Source organism: Sylvia atricapilla, chromosome 19 (assembly GCF_009819655.1).
Source record: "Sylvia atricapilla isolate bSylAtr1 chromosome 19, bSylAtr1.pri, whole genome shotgun sequence".
NCBI lineage: Eukaryota > Metazoa > Chordata > Aves > Passeriformes > Sylviidae > Sylvia > Sylvia atricapilla.
This window is the reverse complement of record NC_089158.1, coordinates 7552461-7569172: the sequence shown is the minus strand read 5'-3', so window position 1 is coordinate 7569172 and position 16712 is coordinate 7552461. Positions and strand designations below refer to the sequence as shown.

At 42.7% G+C, this 16712-nt stretch overlaps 2 protein-coding genes across 2 annotated transcripts; one reads left to right on the top strand and one right to left on the bottom strand.

Moving 5' to 3' along the window:
* The first annotated feature begins 19 nt into the window (after window positions 1–19).
* REXO4 (REX4 homolog, 3'-5' exonuclease) lies at window positions 20–4875 on the top strand. The gene is made up of 8 exons (XM_066332851.1): window positions 20–436; window positions 883–1238; window positions 1521–1673; window positions 2148–2341; window positions 2728–2816; window positions 3045–3119; window positions 3371–3445; window positions 4049–4875. Exons 1-8 carry the CDS (start codon window positions 170–172, stop codon window positions 4148–4150), a joined length of 1311 nt encoding a protein of 436 aa, XP_066188948.1. The 5' UTR covers window positions 20–169; the 3' UTR covers window positions 4151–4875.
* On the bottom strand, window positions 4721–16568 carry STKLD1 (serine/threonine kinase like domain containing 1). The gene is made up of 19 exons (XM_066333065.1): window positions 16545–16568; window positions 16084–16179; window positions 15646–15690; window positions 14228–14302; window positions 13528–13632; window positions 13270–13340; window positions 12550–12665; window positions 12093–12205; window positions 11855–12015; window positions 11325–11455; window positions 10615–10698; window positions 9832–9948; window positions 9157–9291; window positions 8083–8211; window positions 7133–7270; window positions 6432–6560; window positions 6024–6161; window positions 5654–5733; window positions 4721–4783 (listed from the first exon to the last, which is right to left on the bottom strand). The coding sequence occupies exons 1-19, from the start codon at window positions 16566–16568 to the stop codon at window positions 4721–4723; spliced, it is 1950 nt and encodes a 649-aa protein (XP_066189162.1).
* Window positions 16569–16712: the final 144 nt, after the last annotated feature.

Below are 16712 nucleotides of genomic sequence, written 5' to 3'. Positions count from 1 at the left end.
CGGAACCCAAGCGCGGGCCGGGTTTCCCGGCGGGGCGGTGCGGCGCTGTGCCGGTCCCCCTGCGGCAGCGCCGGCCCGGTTGGGACTCGCTGCTCCCCGATCCCAATCCCGGTCCCGATCCCGGTCCCGGTCCCTATCCCCGTCCCGATCCCACCCCGCTGACCCCCGCATGGCCAAGCTGAGTCCTGCGGAGCCCCAGGCGGCGGCGCCGAGCGGCGCGGCCTGCGGGAAGAAAAAGAAGAGGAGGAGGAAGAAGGCGGCCCTGGGGGACGCGGCGGCGCCGAGCGGCGAGGCCCGCGATAAGAGCAAGAAGAGGAGGAATAAGTGGAAGATCTTCGGGAAAGCGGCGGCCAGGTCCAAAAGCCCCGGCAAGGCGGCTGTGCTTCCCCCCCGCAACCCCCAGGAGTTCTCCTCCAACTGGAAGGCGCTGCAGGAGGTGAGGGGCGCCGGAGGATGCGATGGGGGCAGCGGGACACAGCCCCGGGAGCTGGGACAGGGGAGCAGCGGGGCCTGAACGCAGCTCCACGGTGGAGTCAGCTCGGAGCGAGGGCAGGGACACCTTCCACTGCCCCAAGCCCCGTCCAGCCCGGCCTTGGGCATTTCCAGAGATCCAGGGGCAGCCACAGCTTCTCTGGGCACCTCAGCACCGTCAGAGAGAAGAATTTCTTCCCATTATCCCATCTAACGCTGCACTCTGGCAGTTTGAAGTCGTTCCCTTTGTCTTGTCACTCCAGGCTCTTGTGAATAGTCCCTCTCCCCTTTTCTTGAAGGCTCTTTTTAGGTATTGGAAGGACACAGTTAAGTCACTCTAAAACCTTCTCTTTTCCAGGCTCTCTTCCTTTATCTTTTTAAGCTTTTTTTTCCTTTCTATTGTCATTTTAGGCGCTGAAACAAAAGGCAAATGACTCCAACAAGCCCATCTCTGTGAGTCAAACAGATACCAAAAAGAAGCAGCCACTCAAAGCAGCCAAAAGCCCAGAAGTCCCAGCAGTCAATGGGAATGGGAATGTGGTAAAGGCCAAATCCACAAATAAAAGGGACAATGGTTCTGCTAAAGTCAGTCCTCCTTTGGCCAAGCCGGAATCCAAGAAAGTTACAGCAAATAAGAACTTAAATGGCACCAAAAGCAACGGGAAAGGCTGCAAAAAAAAAAAGGAAAATGACGTTGTGAAAGAGAAGGATGAGCTGGAACATAAGAGGAGGAAAGCTGAGGAACACGTGGAGCAGCAGCCCAAAGAGTGAGTATTTCAGGCAGCAGCCCTGCATGTGAACATTTATTTTGGGAGCAGCACAGAGAGGTACATTCAAAACAGCTCCACTTTTCCAGACTAAATTCTGACAGAAATAAAATTTATTTTGCCCCTACTCCTCAGACACAGCAAGAAACCTGCAGAGGTGCCAGTCATAGATTTAATTTTCACAGGGTTTATCTCTTGGTTTGAAAAGTAAACACACTTTTTGTACAACAGACACCAGATTGCTTTGAGGCTGTTAAATGTAATTAAATCTGTTCTTGCCAGGGCTGACATCTGGTTTGATGACGTTGATCCAAAAGATATTGAAGCAGCAATAGGACCTGAAGCAGCGAAAATTGCCAGAAGGAACATGGGACTTGAAACAGAGCAATCCCAGTCTGTGGAGCAGGTGCTGGTTAAGGAAAAGGCTTTTGATGGGTGAGTGACATTCCAGGGGGAAGGATGGCACCAGAACTATCAGAACTGATCAGAACTGATCTGCACTGTGAGCTGACATCTCCCTGCATCTGCTGCCAGGCAGGGGGATTATTGGGAAATCTATTTACATTTCCACTTGGTACATGAATGCAAATCAAAGTTTTGGTGCCCTGCATCTCTTAGTTGATGCTGTCTGGCATCCTTAAAGACAAAAAGGAGCACAGCACCTCTGTTGGGATACTTAGTGTGGCCTCATTTGGGTTAGCCAGGAGCTGCATTTGGGAACATTCCCAATGTCCTGTGTTCTTTGCATACTGACCTTTCTTTTTCCTTGTTACGAATAGCAGAGTGGTAGCATTGCATACTGTTACACTTTGCATTTTCATAGAGGCCCTGTTCAAATCAAGGTGTGAACCTTTTCAGCTGCACTTGGGCCCTGCAGAGCTGTCCCCAAGCTGTCCCTTTGCCTTTCAGGCTGACCAGAGCCGTGGCCATGGACTGTGAGATGGTGGGGGTGGGCCCCAAGGGCGAGGACAGCATCCTGGCTCGGGTCTCCATCGTCAACCAGTTTGGGAAGTGTGTTTATGACAAGTATGTCAAGCCCACAGAGAAGGTGACAGACTACAGGACAGCTGTCAGTGGCATACGGCCTCAGAATATCAACACAGGTATGAGGGACTTCCCCCAAAAGGATTTTTAGAGGGAGAATTCAATGGGTGGTCACAGAAGCCTCATTGGCTGAGCGTGGAACAGTTTGAGACCTAATTTGGGAGAACAAAATGCTGAGATTTAAGTTAAACTTAATGCTAAGAAAAGTTGTGGGAAGGAGCGTTTTTATACAGTGATCACTAACACCCTTGAAGGAATTAACTGGTGGAATATGATGTTATAAAAAAATAATTTCCTTTTCATGCTGTGCTCTTTATGGAATTCTCTGTGTTCTAGCAAGCAGGGATTCAGTGCACTGTACAACAACTACACAAGGATACTGTTACTTCCCAGAAACGATGCAGTGTTTGCTCATGGAAAGTGTTTCTTTGTGTGGTATTTTTAGGTGAAGACTTTGAAAAGGTTCAGAAGGAGGTTGCTGAGATCCTGAAGGGAAGGGTTTTAGTTGGCCACGCCTTACAGAATGATCTAAAGGTAGAAAATTAAATTTCCAATACATCACTGCGGATCAAGGGAACACACCTGAACTCCTGGAAACTGGTCCTGAATGCAGCCTGTGGCTGTATGAGCTGGGTCTGGTCCTCTCATGGGTTTAAAGTGCCTCTTAAAATGGATGGGAGGAAACAACAGGCAGCTGCACATTCAGCTCTGTGAAGCTTCATGCAATAACACGTTTTAGACTGAAAATTTGATTTCTTGTAGGTCCTACTTCTTGATCATCCTCAGAAAATGATAAGGGACACACAGAGATACAAGCCTTTCAAACAGAGAGTCAAGGTAAGAGACTGCTGGGAAGGTGCTCAATTAACACACTCCAGAGCTGCTGTGCTTGCTTTTACCTGACCCTGTTCCTTCTTTCCTACCTCTGCACACACAAATCTCATAATTTAATTATTCCTGATATTTCCCTAGCAGAGGCTAAGATGTGCTATTCTTTGAGGAACGTAATACTTCTGTATATACACCCAGCTCTGTTATTTCAAGTCCTGTGAGCCAGCCTGGTTTATGATGATCTTTTCTGTCTCTAGAGTTCCAGGCCGTCCCTGAAGCTGCTCTGTGAGAAGCTGCTCAATGTTCAGGTGCAGACAGCAGAGCACTGCTCGGTAGGTACCTCCTCAGAACATTCAGTTCTGTGCCCTGGATTCATCCCAGAATCTGTGCCTTCATCCCAGTGAAACTCAGCAGGCTCTGCTTGGACAGCAGCAGCAGCAGTGAGACTGGCATCTAAGCTTGCACACTGTTTCCTCATGTCATAAACACCTTTTGCACAAGTCAGTTCTTAACTCTGAATTCTTGTTGTTTTAAAATTCCCAGGGGAAAAGGTAACGATCAAGATCTGTTTACCCTAAAAAAGCAGCTTTCTGCACTGTGGCAGGATGGATGAACAGTGGGAGAGGCTGCTCCTGAACCTCAGCAGATCCTTCATTTCAGTGGCAGGAGGATGGAAAAGAGGAATGAACTGGGGAAGCAAAACTGGGAGGGGAGCTCGTAGATCCTGTATCAAGAGAATTTTGTCATTATGACTTTCCAAGTAACAATCAGAAATGCAGAGCCTTGTGCTGGGCCCTGGACTCCAAATACACCATTTATCCCTTTCAGTAGGCACAGAGCCTAAATGTAAAGAGAGATCATGAAATGTTAATTACAAGGATGGAAGATTTAGCTACTTATTATCTCACATCCCTGTCTGGTCTGTTCTCTTTCAGATACAGGATGCACAAGCTGCTATGAGACTTTACACCTTGGAGAAAAAGAAATGGGAAGCTGCTGTTAAGAAAAAAGTTTACAACAAAAACTGTAAAACTTAAAAACACGGGATAGAATATTTCACCTGCAGCAGTTGCTGGTTTGATGTCACATTCCAAACTTAGAGATAAGTCAGAACTGACAGCAGCTCCTTCATAAAATCAATGCAAAGACAATGGTACAATAAACTGGAAGTACAGGAATGCTGCTGCCCAAGAAAGCTGCAGGTATCCCTGTGGATGGTCCCTGTGCCTGATGCCTGTTACTGTGCTCAAACAACCTTGGTAACAAATGCCTGAACTTGGAAGAACTTCATCAGTTAAATTTCTTCAATGGAAATAGACACTGGATAAATTAAAAAAAAAAATATGATAGAGGAAGGAAGAAACTGTCATTGCTTTGGCAAAATTCCAAGGATTAAAATCTTTATTTCAAGTATGTTGTTGTCCACAAAGCGAGGTCTGCTACAAGAATTCTTAATTATTGCTGTTAGTTACACAGTTGTGGTACCTAAACCAGCAATAAATACCTGTTTATAGATCATTAATAGCCCAGTATTGGTTTTTTCTGGTGCAAGAATCTTGTAATGGAGGATCCAGGCTTTTGTATCCAGCAGCGGCCAAGTCTTGCTCTTAGACAAAACGTTTTTCCTTCCTCAGTTTCAAAAGTGTTGCACCCACCAGGGTCTGAATCTCCTGGAGGGAAATGTGAGAATTGCCAAACAGAAGATTACCTTATCCACTTATTTTTGTATTCATTTATTAATAAAAACAATGTGTCTAACATAGGTCCTTGAAGTGGCTGCTGTTGTTACAACAGGAGAGGGAGCTTTCTCCCCTCCCTTGATTATTGTTTTCTGTGCTACCTCGTGGCTGCAGTGTTCATTGAAGGGGAGCAGGCAACGCCTGCAGGAGAACCTGGAGTACAGTTTGGAACTGTCTTTGACCACAATTCTGTAAATACACAACTAAAATCAGCAAAATTGGGACTAACCATTTTTATTGGCTTGATGAACAGCCCTAATTATTATTGATTTCTTGCCAGCAAGCCATTACAAAAGAAATATTAGTGTAACACATTAAATACCTCTGATAACTCTGCATTTTTTTTTCGTTTTTTTCAGTGTGACTACTTGGTGAAATTTAATGTAAGTTAAATCTTCCCACAAAGCGTCAAAAGTTTTTGGTGGGGTTTTTTTTGTGTGTGTTTTTTTGGTGTTTTTGGGGGTTTTTTTGCTTATTAACGATGCCACTTCCAAACCAAAAATAAATTGGATGTAATGTACTTATGGCTTTATCCTTGCAAACTTTAGCCTGGTTCAGCATGAGGACTGTAATAAATTAATGTAATGTTGCAAGAGACCAGAACATAAGTTTTTAAAATTTCAGCATCAACAACAAGAAAAAACAACTTTCAACCACTTATTCCCAGTAGTTAGAACTATCCTTACAAACTCACTCTTCACTCCACATGCAGCTAATTCTCTAAATTTCTGCACTATGATCAAATCCCTCACCAGAAATAATCTATTAATATACTTTATTATCACAGAGACTTCTCCATACCATGCTAAATGGAAACTGGAGTTTCATTTCACACAGCAGCTTTTCCATTTTCTGGGACCTCAGATCCAGCATCACCTCATCTGCAGTGCAAATGAAAAGGAAATTTATGGTTATAGGACAACTGCCAGTGGAGCAGGAGCTAAAGGAACACGGGGAGAGGATAGAGCTACACGAGGAGGAGGCAAGATAACGTGAAGTTAAAATGTTTTACCTTCAGAGTGGCATTAGAAACAAGTGGAGTAAATTCTCAGGAGGATGAATTGGAACTTTCTCAGGCACAAGGTCAAGTCTTTCCTGACTTTGTGCTTTTACTGATTTTGGGGTTGGGAGAGAGGAGGAGACTCAAAAGTGGCAGCAGCAGCCAGCTCACCATACTGAACCATCTCGTTGATCAGCAGGCACAGAGCTTCTGCCACCCCTGGCTCCTCGAGGTGAAGGTGATACTCATCTTTGATCAGCTCTACTCCACTGCCTTTTGGGTCCAGCAGAATTGCCAAAGCTGCAGTTTCTGCAAGGAAGACAAACAGTGCTGGGCTCACTGTAGCTGCAGGATCTGCTTCCCCCATCCCCTCACAGCAGGCACACATCACGTTTTCAGGAAGTTGTGCCCATTCTTTTCAGTCTTCCTAAAAACTATTCTGAAGCCTATTTGGGAACAAGTAGAAGACCAGATATGCAGCTGACACTGTCATGCAGGGCAAAAGTGATTTTTTAATGCTTGCTTTTATGTTGGGGGAACTGATTGGTTGTTAATAAAAGCAGAACTGCTGAATGTTACCTGAGAGCCTCACAAGGCTGGCTAATGCCAGGCAGCCATTCCTCACCAGCACTGCTCTTTCTGGGTTCATCCTGAGTGCATCCAGCAACAGTGCTGCTGTGGGCTCATAGTCACTGTCAGTTAAGCAGCCTTTAAAGAAAATAAACAAAACACACACAAAAAAGCCCAAAATTTCAGTATCTTCCAGGCCAAAAGAATAGAGAGTCCTGAATATTCAATTTATTCTGCTGATGGGGAATAGAAATGAGATTGCTGAGGGTGTTTTGCTCAGCTTTTCCCAGTGGAATGATGGCACAAGGGCAGGCAGTAGGTAAATGTGGCAATATTCTTGCATGAGGAAGAAAAAAGAGAGTAGGTACTGCAAGGATGGATTCCTTAGCGCAAATGATAATGAAAAAGATTATTTCTTTTTTAACATGAAATACTGTTCCAAATCAACCAAGCAAAATAGCTGCCCACCAGTGGACTCCCCATTAGTGGTATCTGGTGATTTAATTGCTGCAGCTCATCAAAAATGGCTTCATTAGGGAGTCACAGAGCGAGTGCAGGGAAGAGTGGCCAAGAGAGGATGCAAGTTCCTGCCTCTGCTGCCATCTGCAGAGCCTGCTCCAGCCAGGCAGCGTGGATTGCAGGATCACCGTGGACACACCGACATCCCAGCCTTTTCCATGCCCAGGGGACAGGGAGATGGGAGCACACACCTTGGAGTGCCAGTGCCCACAGAGCTGAGCAGGCTGACTCTGCAACCACTCCGTTCTGGAGGTGTTCCTGAAGCACTGCAGAGGTGACAGGGAGAGCACTTGCCAGCACTGCTTTGTCTGCATTATTCTCTGAATTACCTTGACAGAAAGGAAATGCACCAGGCAGAGTTATTTAATGGAGTAATGATATCATTGTATGTCAAATTGTATCAGTAAAACCTTAATGGGTGTTGGCACTGGAATAATGCAACGTTGTTTTAGTCTGGAGGGCAGCAGAGGGAAGGAATCAAAAATGTACAGAACCAAACCAAGTGCTAATAAATAATTCTGTTTATGGGAGAAAGCTGAACTTCTGCAGGAACTAGTGTTCTTTGTCATTTAAATTATGCATAGGGATCACAGCAAGAAACCTCCAGAAATAACCACAGTTTTGACAGAATCCGGGCTGCAGGATGGAGATTCATTCAGCTGTCCTATAAATCCAACGGGTAATTTGCTGCACGCAGGGAATAAAACACACCAAGTGCCACTGTGCACAATCTGTCCTTCCAGCCCTCCAGGATGATCAGAACACCACACACCTCTACAGGAACAAATCAGTAAATATTAAATCAGGTCACATCTTGGCCTGAACGGCTCCAATCTGAGACCTCATCACATAAAGGGTCGCTAAAAAAGTCTGCATTGATTTTTATTTTTATCTAATTTAGCTCTGGAACACAAAGTGATTGTAGATCACAAAGTGCTGTGGAAACAACTCTCCAGATTCACAAAATCAGATCGGTTCGGGTTGGAAGGAACCTTAAAGATCATCTCATTCCAGCTCCCTGGAACAAGAATGGGAGAAAATCCAATCCCAGCGACAGGAATGGCTGAACTCAATTAGGCTCAATACCTGCTGCCCCTCAGTCACACGAGTGCAGGCACAATACTCGCTGTGTTCTACTCACCACTCACAGCCAAGCTCCAGAGAACGGCACAGCAAGAGAAGCAGATCTCGTCATTATGAAGAAAACGTCTTAAAATTGACAGAAGGTCTGGAATGATCCCAACTTTCCTCAGGTTCTCCGCGGCTACTTCTGAAAACCACAGAAACTATAGAACCTGGTGGGTTTGTCCCACTCACTGGCCTCGAAACGGGCAGCACTAACCGTGTTTAAACCGAGATAACAGACCGGTAACACGAGCCCATCAGCAGGACAAAAGGAAGGAAGAGAACAGACCGAATTCTTTAACAAAATGCATTTAACACAGCTGATCCTTTCAAATGGATGCCTGGCCATCCTTTTTCCACACAGACTCGGAACTCAGAGCAGGAAAGGAACTGAGAGGGTGTGAATCACAATTTTTCACCTGTTTCCATTTTAACGATTCAAACTAAGCTTCAGAATTAGGAAACACTGGAGAAAAATAGTTTGGTCTTAGACATGACTCTTTGTAATAATTTTTTTGAAGATCTCTTCCTTGCTGCTAAATCCTACTATAATCATTTCTAAAACCAGTCTTTGATGACTGCTGAACTGACACTGAAAACAACTAAAAATACTGTAAATATTTAGCAATTACAAGTTCAAAAGAAAAGAAAACAAAGTAGAGAAGTTAGGGAGAATATTTCTATTCATCACAGCACAGACCAAAATAGAATTCAGGTTCTCTGCTCTCATTTTCTCAAGCACTACTGTTTGCAGAGTTTGTACTTGTTTCCAAACCAAGAGGAAATACAGAATTCTATCTATTACAGTTGTCCTGTATATCTCTGAAGCCTCAGCATTGTATCTTAAACTTTCAGGGGTGTTATCAATATCTGGTCAATCTTACCAATATTACCACTATTAAATTAATAATTATAATGATGTTTAATTAATTTAAAATATTAAATGTATTTAATTTATATAATTATATAATTAAATTAATAATTTATCCACACCTCTCAGTGAAGTCACAAGTACTGTGTTATATCTTGGATTTGTTTCAAAAAGTAAAAATAAATTAATATTCCCCAAAGAATGAACAAGGTGACCCACCACTGGCTGAAACCATCATCAATAAGGTGCAGAGCATTGAAATGAACACTTCATTTTCAGAATGTTTCCTCACTGTGTGTAACAGGCAGCTGGCCACTCTCTCATCCAGGGCCATCATCACCCCCTGCTCCAGAGCTGTCACCACAAACATTGGAATAGAACAAAGATTTCAGTGGTTTTGATTGAAATCTGAACCCCCCTGTCCTCCAGTCAGCATAGTAAAACATTCAATTAACAGCATTTCTTCACATCAAATAAGCAAAAGTTACTTCAAGCTTTCATTTGCTAAAACTCAATTCTTAGTATTTTTAAAGTCATATCATGAGGTGGTTTTGGGGTAAATTGCCATGAAAGGGACCCCACAAGAGACCCAAAACCACTTTTATGGTTTAAAATTGAAACACCAAAACAATAAGAGTCTTATTTATGCCCTCTAGCAACACTCTGCAAGGCATGAAAACAAACGTGGTTGGACAAGATCAGCATCTATATTTAAAATTAACTCTTAACACAGAATTCTGTATGCCAGTCCTGAAGGAAGGCCACGAGAATTCAGAAAGCTGCTTAACTTCCTTTAGTGCTTTAAATTCATCCCCTAAAACTGTTAATGGGGCAGATAATGGGTTCAGTAACCTTTAAAAGACCCAGCAGAAGGAGGAAGTCTTAAAATTATACCTTGACTAAGAATTTCATGCAATAAAATGCAGCCTTCTACTTGTAAATCCAGAGAAGCTGTGTGAGTCTTCATGGCATGAGTGATCACCTCTGTGCACTTCAGCAGATAGGGGAATGCTGTGGGGGAAAGGAATCTTTTGAGAAGAGGTTCTTAAATAAAAAGAAAAAAAAAACAAGCAGAGTGAATTGTTTTAATCTGTGTGGGAAATGTTTCCTATCAATTAAAGCTAAGAATAACCCTGAGTTTTAACATCATAAGCCAATGCCAGCATTAAAATGCTGTCAAAGGACAGAGAATTTTGTAAGCGATTTAACACAGTGCTTTGAATTATTAACCTTGATCTGAAAGCTTCTTTTGAAAAATGTGCAGTTTCTGGGAGAAAATACACAGCTTTCACCCTCACAGCTTTACCAGACACACAGGAATTAGCCATGTGTAGTTTCCTTTTGCTCTGCCAGCCTTGCAGCCCCAGGAATTACCCCCAAGTCATCCCAGGACTGGTGGAAATTACCTTCCTCAAATGACAGTTTGTTACCCATTCAAATATCGCAGGGTTTTTGTTTCCCCAGTGCCCATTTTTCTCATCCAGTGAAACCCCTCTGCTGGTTAACAAAAGCATGCACAGAACAAGTGTTAACTTGTTCAGCTACTGGTCTGGAGAAATAGGAAGAGAGCAATTTTATGCTCATTTATGGACATTAAAAATGTTTTCCTCTTCCTATTATCTCAAAATGTAGGGAAGGAGCAAAATCAATCAATAAATGGATCAAATAGTGCCTTACCACTTTTATCCTTTACTAAGCTGGCAAGGTGCTGAATGCCTTTAGCCTGGACCTCTTCAATTTCCCAGGAAGCCTGCATGAATTCTGAGAAACCAGGGAAGTTCTTCCAACCATTCCACACAAACACTTACATAGAGCACTCAGATTGTCTCTGTTTCATGCAAGATGTGAATCCATATGAATGAAAATAATGGGATTTGGGATTGCTGAAAAGAGAAAAACTTTTCCCCCCCAGCTCATTAAAGATTTCAATATTACAAAGTGTTATGATTCACAATGTATCTGGCATTACATATACATTTTTGGGAATCTGTTGGAATATTAAATCAGAGCAGGGATAGGAGCCTTAAATGCATTATTCCAATTGACTTTTTAGATTAAAATAACATCTTCCTCACTAAGAAGGAAAAAAATGGAGCAGATTATTTGTGGCATAAAATAGGAAAGATGCTACAACACAAACAAAGTAAGTGGAGCTCCCAAATTTTCTGAGGAATGACCTCTGAACCTGTTTAATTTTTGCAGTAGGAATGGCTGGAAATCTTAGGAATTTAGAGAATAAGCTCCATAGTCATCCTTGCTCCAAAGAGTATCCCATTTTATTTCAGGTAAACTGAATGCCCAAGAATTTATTTCCAGAATACATCCTGATTGGAAGAGTCTATTTCCTAAGAAAATCACCTTTACATAAATCTTATTCTCCTTTTTACCTAGAACACTTTCAACTCCTCCCTGAAAGAGCAGATCTGTTATTGTGGGAGACAGAGACTTCTTCAGTTTTATTGAGGTGTCACCAGCAAAAGTCAGGCATTTCCTAATAAATGGAACAGCAACCAGATCCCTAGAATTTCAAGAGACAAAAGCAGCAGCAGTGAGTTACAACTGGAAAGTTAGAAAAGAAAAAAAATCTACAGACATGGTTTCATTTTAATATAAAAAATTTATTACTTCTAGACTAGATTATTTTTGACAGAACTTAATTTACTTCAAAGCAGCTCAAGAAAGAGCTCATATTGCACGAGCCATGCTTAGGTGGCAAGTTCAGGCTCATAAAATTGCATATAACATGAATTGATAACATAACTGCAAAAAGGGTCATCTCAGTGTCCACTGTGAATGAACATCAAGTCCTTAATAACTCAATTTGTTGGCCCTTTCCACCAGCAGTCAATATTCCAAATTTGTGGAGGCAGGAGGGGTTTAGGACCAAATAAATCAAGGGAAGGCAGCCAGAACTCACCTTGCTGTGGGTCTCATTCTGGGCTCAACCTGCAGCATCATCAATAAAATTGGAAAGAAAGGCAAATATCTGCTTTCTCCATTCTGCATCAGGATCAGAACTCCCTCAAGGCAGCTGCTGCCTCCTCTGATATCCTGCAGTAAGGAATTCCTCTCTCCTGCCTGGGAAGAGCAGTGTCAGAGAGCTCTCACACACTCAGAGATATCCTTTAGATCCCTGATAAATCACTCTTACACACGTTCAGAGCAAAGCAGCTCATCATATCGAGGAGGACACAGCCCAGGGACCAGATGTCAGATTTCTCAGTGAAAGAAAACCCAAACGTTTCTGGAGCCATCCAAGACTTGCTTTCTGTAGGAACAGGAATCACGTGGTAACATTGTGCTTCCAAAAAACTACAAAACACATTGTAACTAATGAACATTTTTCTAAGATGTTCCTGAGGACAAAGCTAAAAAGGATTCCAACTGTACTGATGGCAGAAACTCACACACATATCTACATTTTTCACTTGTGAACACAGGGAATGCTGCAGACAACTGCCAGGAAAATCCTATCTAGAAGACAAATCGTTTAATGCAGAGAAAGGAGAGGGAAGAGAACTTTCCCCTCTTTCCTAATTTTCCTCTGAGGTCTAAAAATATCCACCACAAATGAAATAATTTTAAAATACAGTAGGACAGAAAAAGATCTACCTTCTTCCACTCTTATTTTCCATTTCAGCTCATCTTTCATGAGTGCTTCAGTACTGAAGTCACTCAGCATGAAGGATGCTTCACCAGTCACAAGGATGTTTGATGGCTTGAGATTTCTGCAACACAAATATTTCCTGTCAGCCTGTGAAATTAAGAGTCTAATGACATATAATTACAAATTCCCTGCATCTTTAGCCTTCAGACGGGTTGGGTTGGTTTTTGTAGTGGGTTTTTTGTGGGGGGGAGAAATTGGTTTGCTATTTTTTGTTTCTGTTTGGTTGTTCATTGTTTGGTTTTTTTAATCTACAAGTGATAATCAACCAAAATACAATTATTTTCCACTCTAAATGCTTAAAAAAATTGTGCTTGGGACACAAATTGATCTGAGCATGGAAAGCAAGGGTTGTCTTTTATTCAGATACACAAACTTTGTGCATCACAGCCACCAAAATGTGAGCATATACAGAGATTGAAAATTTTTTAAATATTAAAAAAAAAAAAAAAGCGCCAAGAGATAATATCTCAGTCAAATGAGTATTCTAGACAAAACTCAGGAAATAGGTAACTTTGGAAATAAAAAAAAACCCTAATCTAAAGTCTGGAATTTCTACCCTTACTTCTCCTTTTGGAAGAGTAAAATTCCCTGTCTCTGAGCACTGTGCTGAACCAACACTGCAAAGAACAAGGGCCTGTCAGACAAAGAATGAGATTCCTGCTCACCTGTGCCAAATATTTTGTTTGTGTATGTAAAACAAAGCATCCACCATCTGTCCCAGGAACTTCTGAACCACCTGTGGAGGGAAAAAGACATGAAAGTGTAACACAAACAGAGTAACCTTCAAATATCATTCAGAAGTGAGTTTCCAAAACCACCCTCCTGTGCTTTGAAGGCTTTAGGGAGGATTTTTAGAAAAAAAAGAATACCATAAAAGCAACAAGCCTCTCAGTTCAAACAAGTGCTTCTTCTGTACTTTTTACCTTGTCTCTTATCTTTTCTGACTTCTGCCTCTTTTCCTCGATTAGAGCTGAAAGATCTCCTTGGCCTGAGTGCTGCATTACCAGGCAGAGGAACAGAGATGAGACCTGCAATAAAACATTGCACCAAAATTGCTGAACGGTTTGCAGGTAAGAAAGACAAAACCAAACTGGTGGGTGTGATGCTCACAGCACAAAAAAGGTTCTGAGATGATTATTCTCTCACAGAGGAGACAATGTTTAATTGCTTTCATTAAAAATACGGCATGCTCATTGTTTTTGCAAATAAAACAAACCACCACTATCGAGCATCTAATCTGAAGCTGTAAAGGATGATTCAAATCAATTATATATCCATAAAATCATCAAAGATTCTGTGCAAGCGCTGAAGAAAATCTGCAAATAAATAAGTCAGGGCTTTCAGTTTCTTATGGTCTCCTATAGAAGGGTTTTCATGCAGGCTGAAAATCAGAATTGCACACTAATCTGGGAGTCTGCCATGTGATGGACTCCAACCCATACATATTCACAACTTTTTAGTGTCTGTATCCAAGACCAAAAAAAACCCACAAAAATTCAGGCTTGTTTCAAATTAAAAAACCTTTTTTAGCATCTCACCCCAATGACCCCAGAGTTAAATCTGTGAACATGCTCATGTGCCTAGAGCATAAACCACACATAACCAAACCTGTTCCAGTCTCACCTGGTTATTCCAAGTCACAAACAACTCCTTGTAAGTACAGATGTTAGAATGGTGGAGTTTTAGCAAATCCATTGCCTGCATAGAATAAAAAAGATAAAATAGAGACAGCTTTCTATAGCTACACAGTCCTTCCCTTTAACAGGACCTTAAATAACACCCAAAGCCAGTTCCTCACTTGTTCATGCCACATTTCTGATCAAACCCATCCAAAGTGCCTGCTCTGTTAAATATTTGCATACACAAACATGGAAAGAAGGAAAATATTTCACCCAGCCTTTACTCAGTGCTGCAACAGCCTTGTGAGATTCAAAGATATAAACTGATCCACAGAGAGATGTGTGAGCCACCCCCTTCTTCAGTTCCTAACACCCAAACCTGAAAACATTTCTTCGAAGTCAGGATGATTTTTCAAGTGCAGCCATTATTTCCTGTGACCTCCATTCAAGCTTTAACCTCAGAAAATACAATGGCACGAGAGATTTTTATCTCCTTGAAGGTAGTTTTCATGCAGGGCTCTAACAAATCCTAATCACTTCAGCGAATTTGCTGATTATGTGGAAGATAAGAAGAATTCAGGTTACTCTCCTGTAGTTGTGTTTGTGGCTGTGCAGGCACAACAGAAAAACTAAAAAGAGCCACGCTCGCACATGGTACAACTGCATTTATTTTAACAGATGTAATTCAATCTTTATTTCAACAGAAAAATTGGATCAAGTTTCAGTGGTAATGCCATGTTTGGTACAGAAAGGGGTCACCTCTCTGACTAGGATAAAATATCTGCACAGACATTTATTCTCCTTCTTTTCCAACTCCAGATGCTGAGCATACTGGGCACTGGGAGATTCATCCATCATGTGCTATTCCACATATTTTATTGAAACCATTTTTGGTATTTTTAAGAGTGCTTCTGATGCTTCTAACTCAAGGCATTGAAACAAGTTTGCACCAAAAAAAAAAAAAAAAAAAAAAAAAAAAAAAAAAAAAAAAAAGTAGAACAAAGAGAGAAAATCATTCACATTAAGAAAGTCCAACTCTTCATGAGAAATTAGCGTATCATGAAACATGTTATCTAGACATCAAGTTATTAATAAACTACAAACAGACCAAGGTTCTCCTACATCTTAAAGGAAAAAAAGGATGAGTTTTGTTCTTTGGCTTCGCAAAACAAGTAAAAATTCTGAGAAAGAACTATCCTCTGAGAAAAGCTGCCCATTTGAATTTACATATCCAAAAATAAGAACAATTAATACAAAACCCTGGCCCAAGCCCAAGCAGAGGGCAGAGAGCACACCCCACAAATAGTCCTACTGATAATTTACTTATTATTTACTCAGCTAATCCTTGTAGATAAAAGACTTGGTTCTATCAAGACTTTGGTCTTTGTAAGTGAAGTAGTAAAGAAAAGACTGCACCAATACCTCCTTCAAGGCCACCTTTGCTTGGTGTTGGTCAATGCATTCAACCTGCACCAAACAAAACACAGGGATGAGACTATAATAGAAACACTCTTATTGAAGTGACTGGACTGCAAATGATACAAATTTTCAATGAGAGGTCTAGTCTCTAATGTTTGGGACAGTTTTGGTGTCGGGAGATGGGTAAAGCAGAGCTGAAAATATGTGTGTGACAGACAGTGCTTCTGCATTGACACAATGAGGCTGCTGCCCCTTGCCCACTTTGAGCCCCAACATCGGAGTAAACTGACCTGAATTCTCCCAAAAAGCAGCACAGTAATGAGCAAACCCACCCTTACCCAGCAGCTGAGCTGCCCAGCACGGGTCTCTTGTTACTACCGTGGTGCTTCTGGAGATAACAAACACGCCAAACCCTTGTTTTCGTAACAACCACCTGCTCACCTGCTTTATTGCATATTTCTTCTGGGCACCCTGGTGTGTTTTCAGCTGAGCTGTCAGCATTGTGCCCAGGGCCCCGGGCGGGAGCTGCTCCAGCACCTGCCGGGCACAGCACACACCCAGGGCACCGCTCAGCGAGGGCAGAACTGAGGCAAAAAACCCATTTTGTTCACTTTTCCATAGAAACCTTCCACACAGGGAACACCTCCAGCTCTCCGTGGCAGGACTGGGGACATCCCCACCTTCACCCCAGCTCCTGACAGGGACACAGGCCTTCCCTTCAGGACATTCTCCGTGCTGAAAACACCCCCGGGCCCATCCACAGCCCTCCAGGACCACGAAACACCCATCTCCTATGGCTGTGTGCTGCTCCCAGGGGTACCCCCAGCATTTCCCAGCGCCTCACATTACTCCAGCATCACTTAACCCGCGCAGAGTCGCTCACACCATGTCCCCAGCGGTACCCACAGCCCCCGCCTCAGGGCCATGGACCGCACACAGACCCCTCCAGCACCACCTACACCCCCATAACGCTGCAGCCGCCCGCTTATCGCCGGGCAGAGCTCGAGCCTGAGGGCACCACCTCATATTTTTCCATGGCGGGGACACAGCCCGGCCTCCCGCCCGGGACT

Excerpts from the sequence above, each read along its gene's own strand:
- STKLD1 (XM_066333065.1), bottom strand. The coding sequence starts at position 16,568 with ATGGCCCTGAGGCGGGGGCTGTGG. Across the intron at positions 13,633-14,227 it reads TTGTGACTTGGAATAACCAG|GTCTCATCTCTGTTCCTCTG; the intron begins GTGAGACTGGAA and ends GTTTTATTGCAG. Across the intron at positions 13,341-13,527 it reads CAGAAAAGATAAGAGACAAG|GTGGTTCAGAAGTTCCTGGG; the intron begins GTAAAAAGTACA and ends TTCCCTCCACAG.
- REXO4 (XM_066332851.1), top strand. The coding sequence starts at position 170 with ATGGCCAAGCTGAGTCCTGCGGAGCCCCAGGCGGCGGCGCCGAGCGGC. Across the intron at positions 437-882 it reads ACTGGAAGGCGCTGCAGGAG|GCGCTGAAACAAAAGGCAAA; the intron begins GTGAGGGGCGCC and ends TTGTCATTTTAG. Across the intron at positions 2,817-3,044 it reads CCTTACAGAATGATCTAAAG|GTCCTACTTCTTGATCATCC; the intron begins GTAGAAAATTAA and ends GATTTCTTGTAG.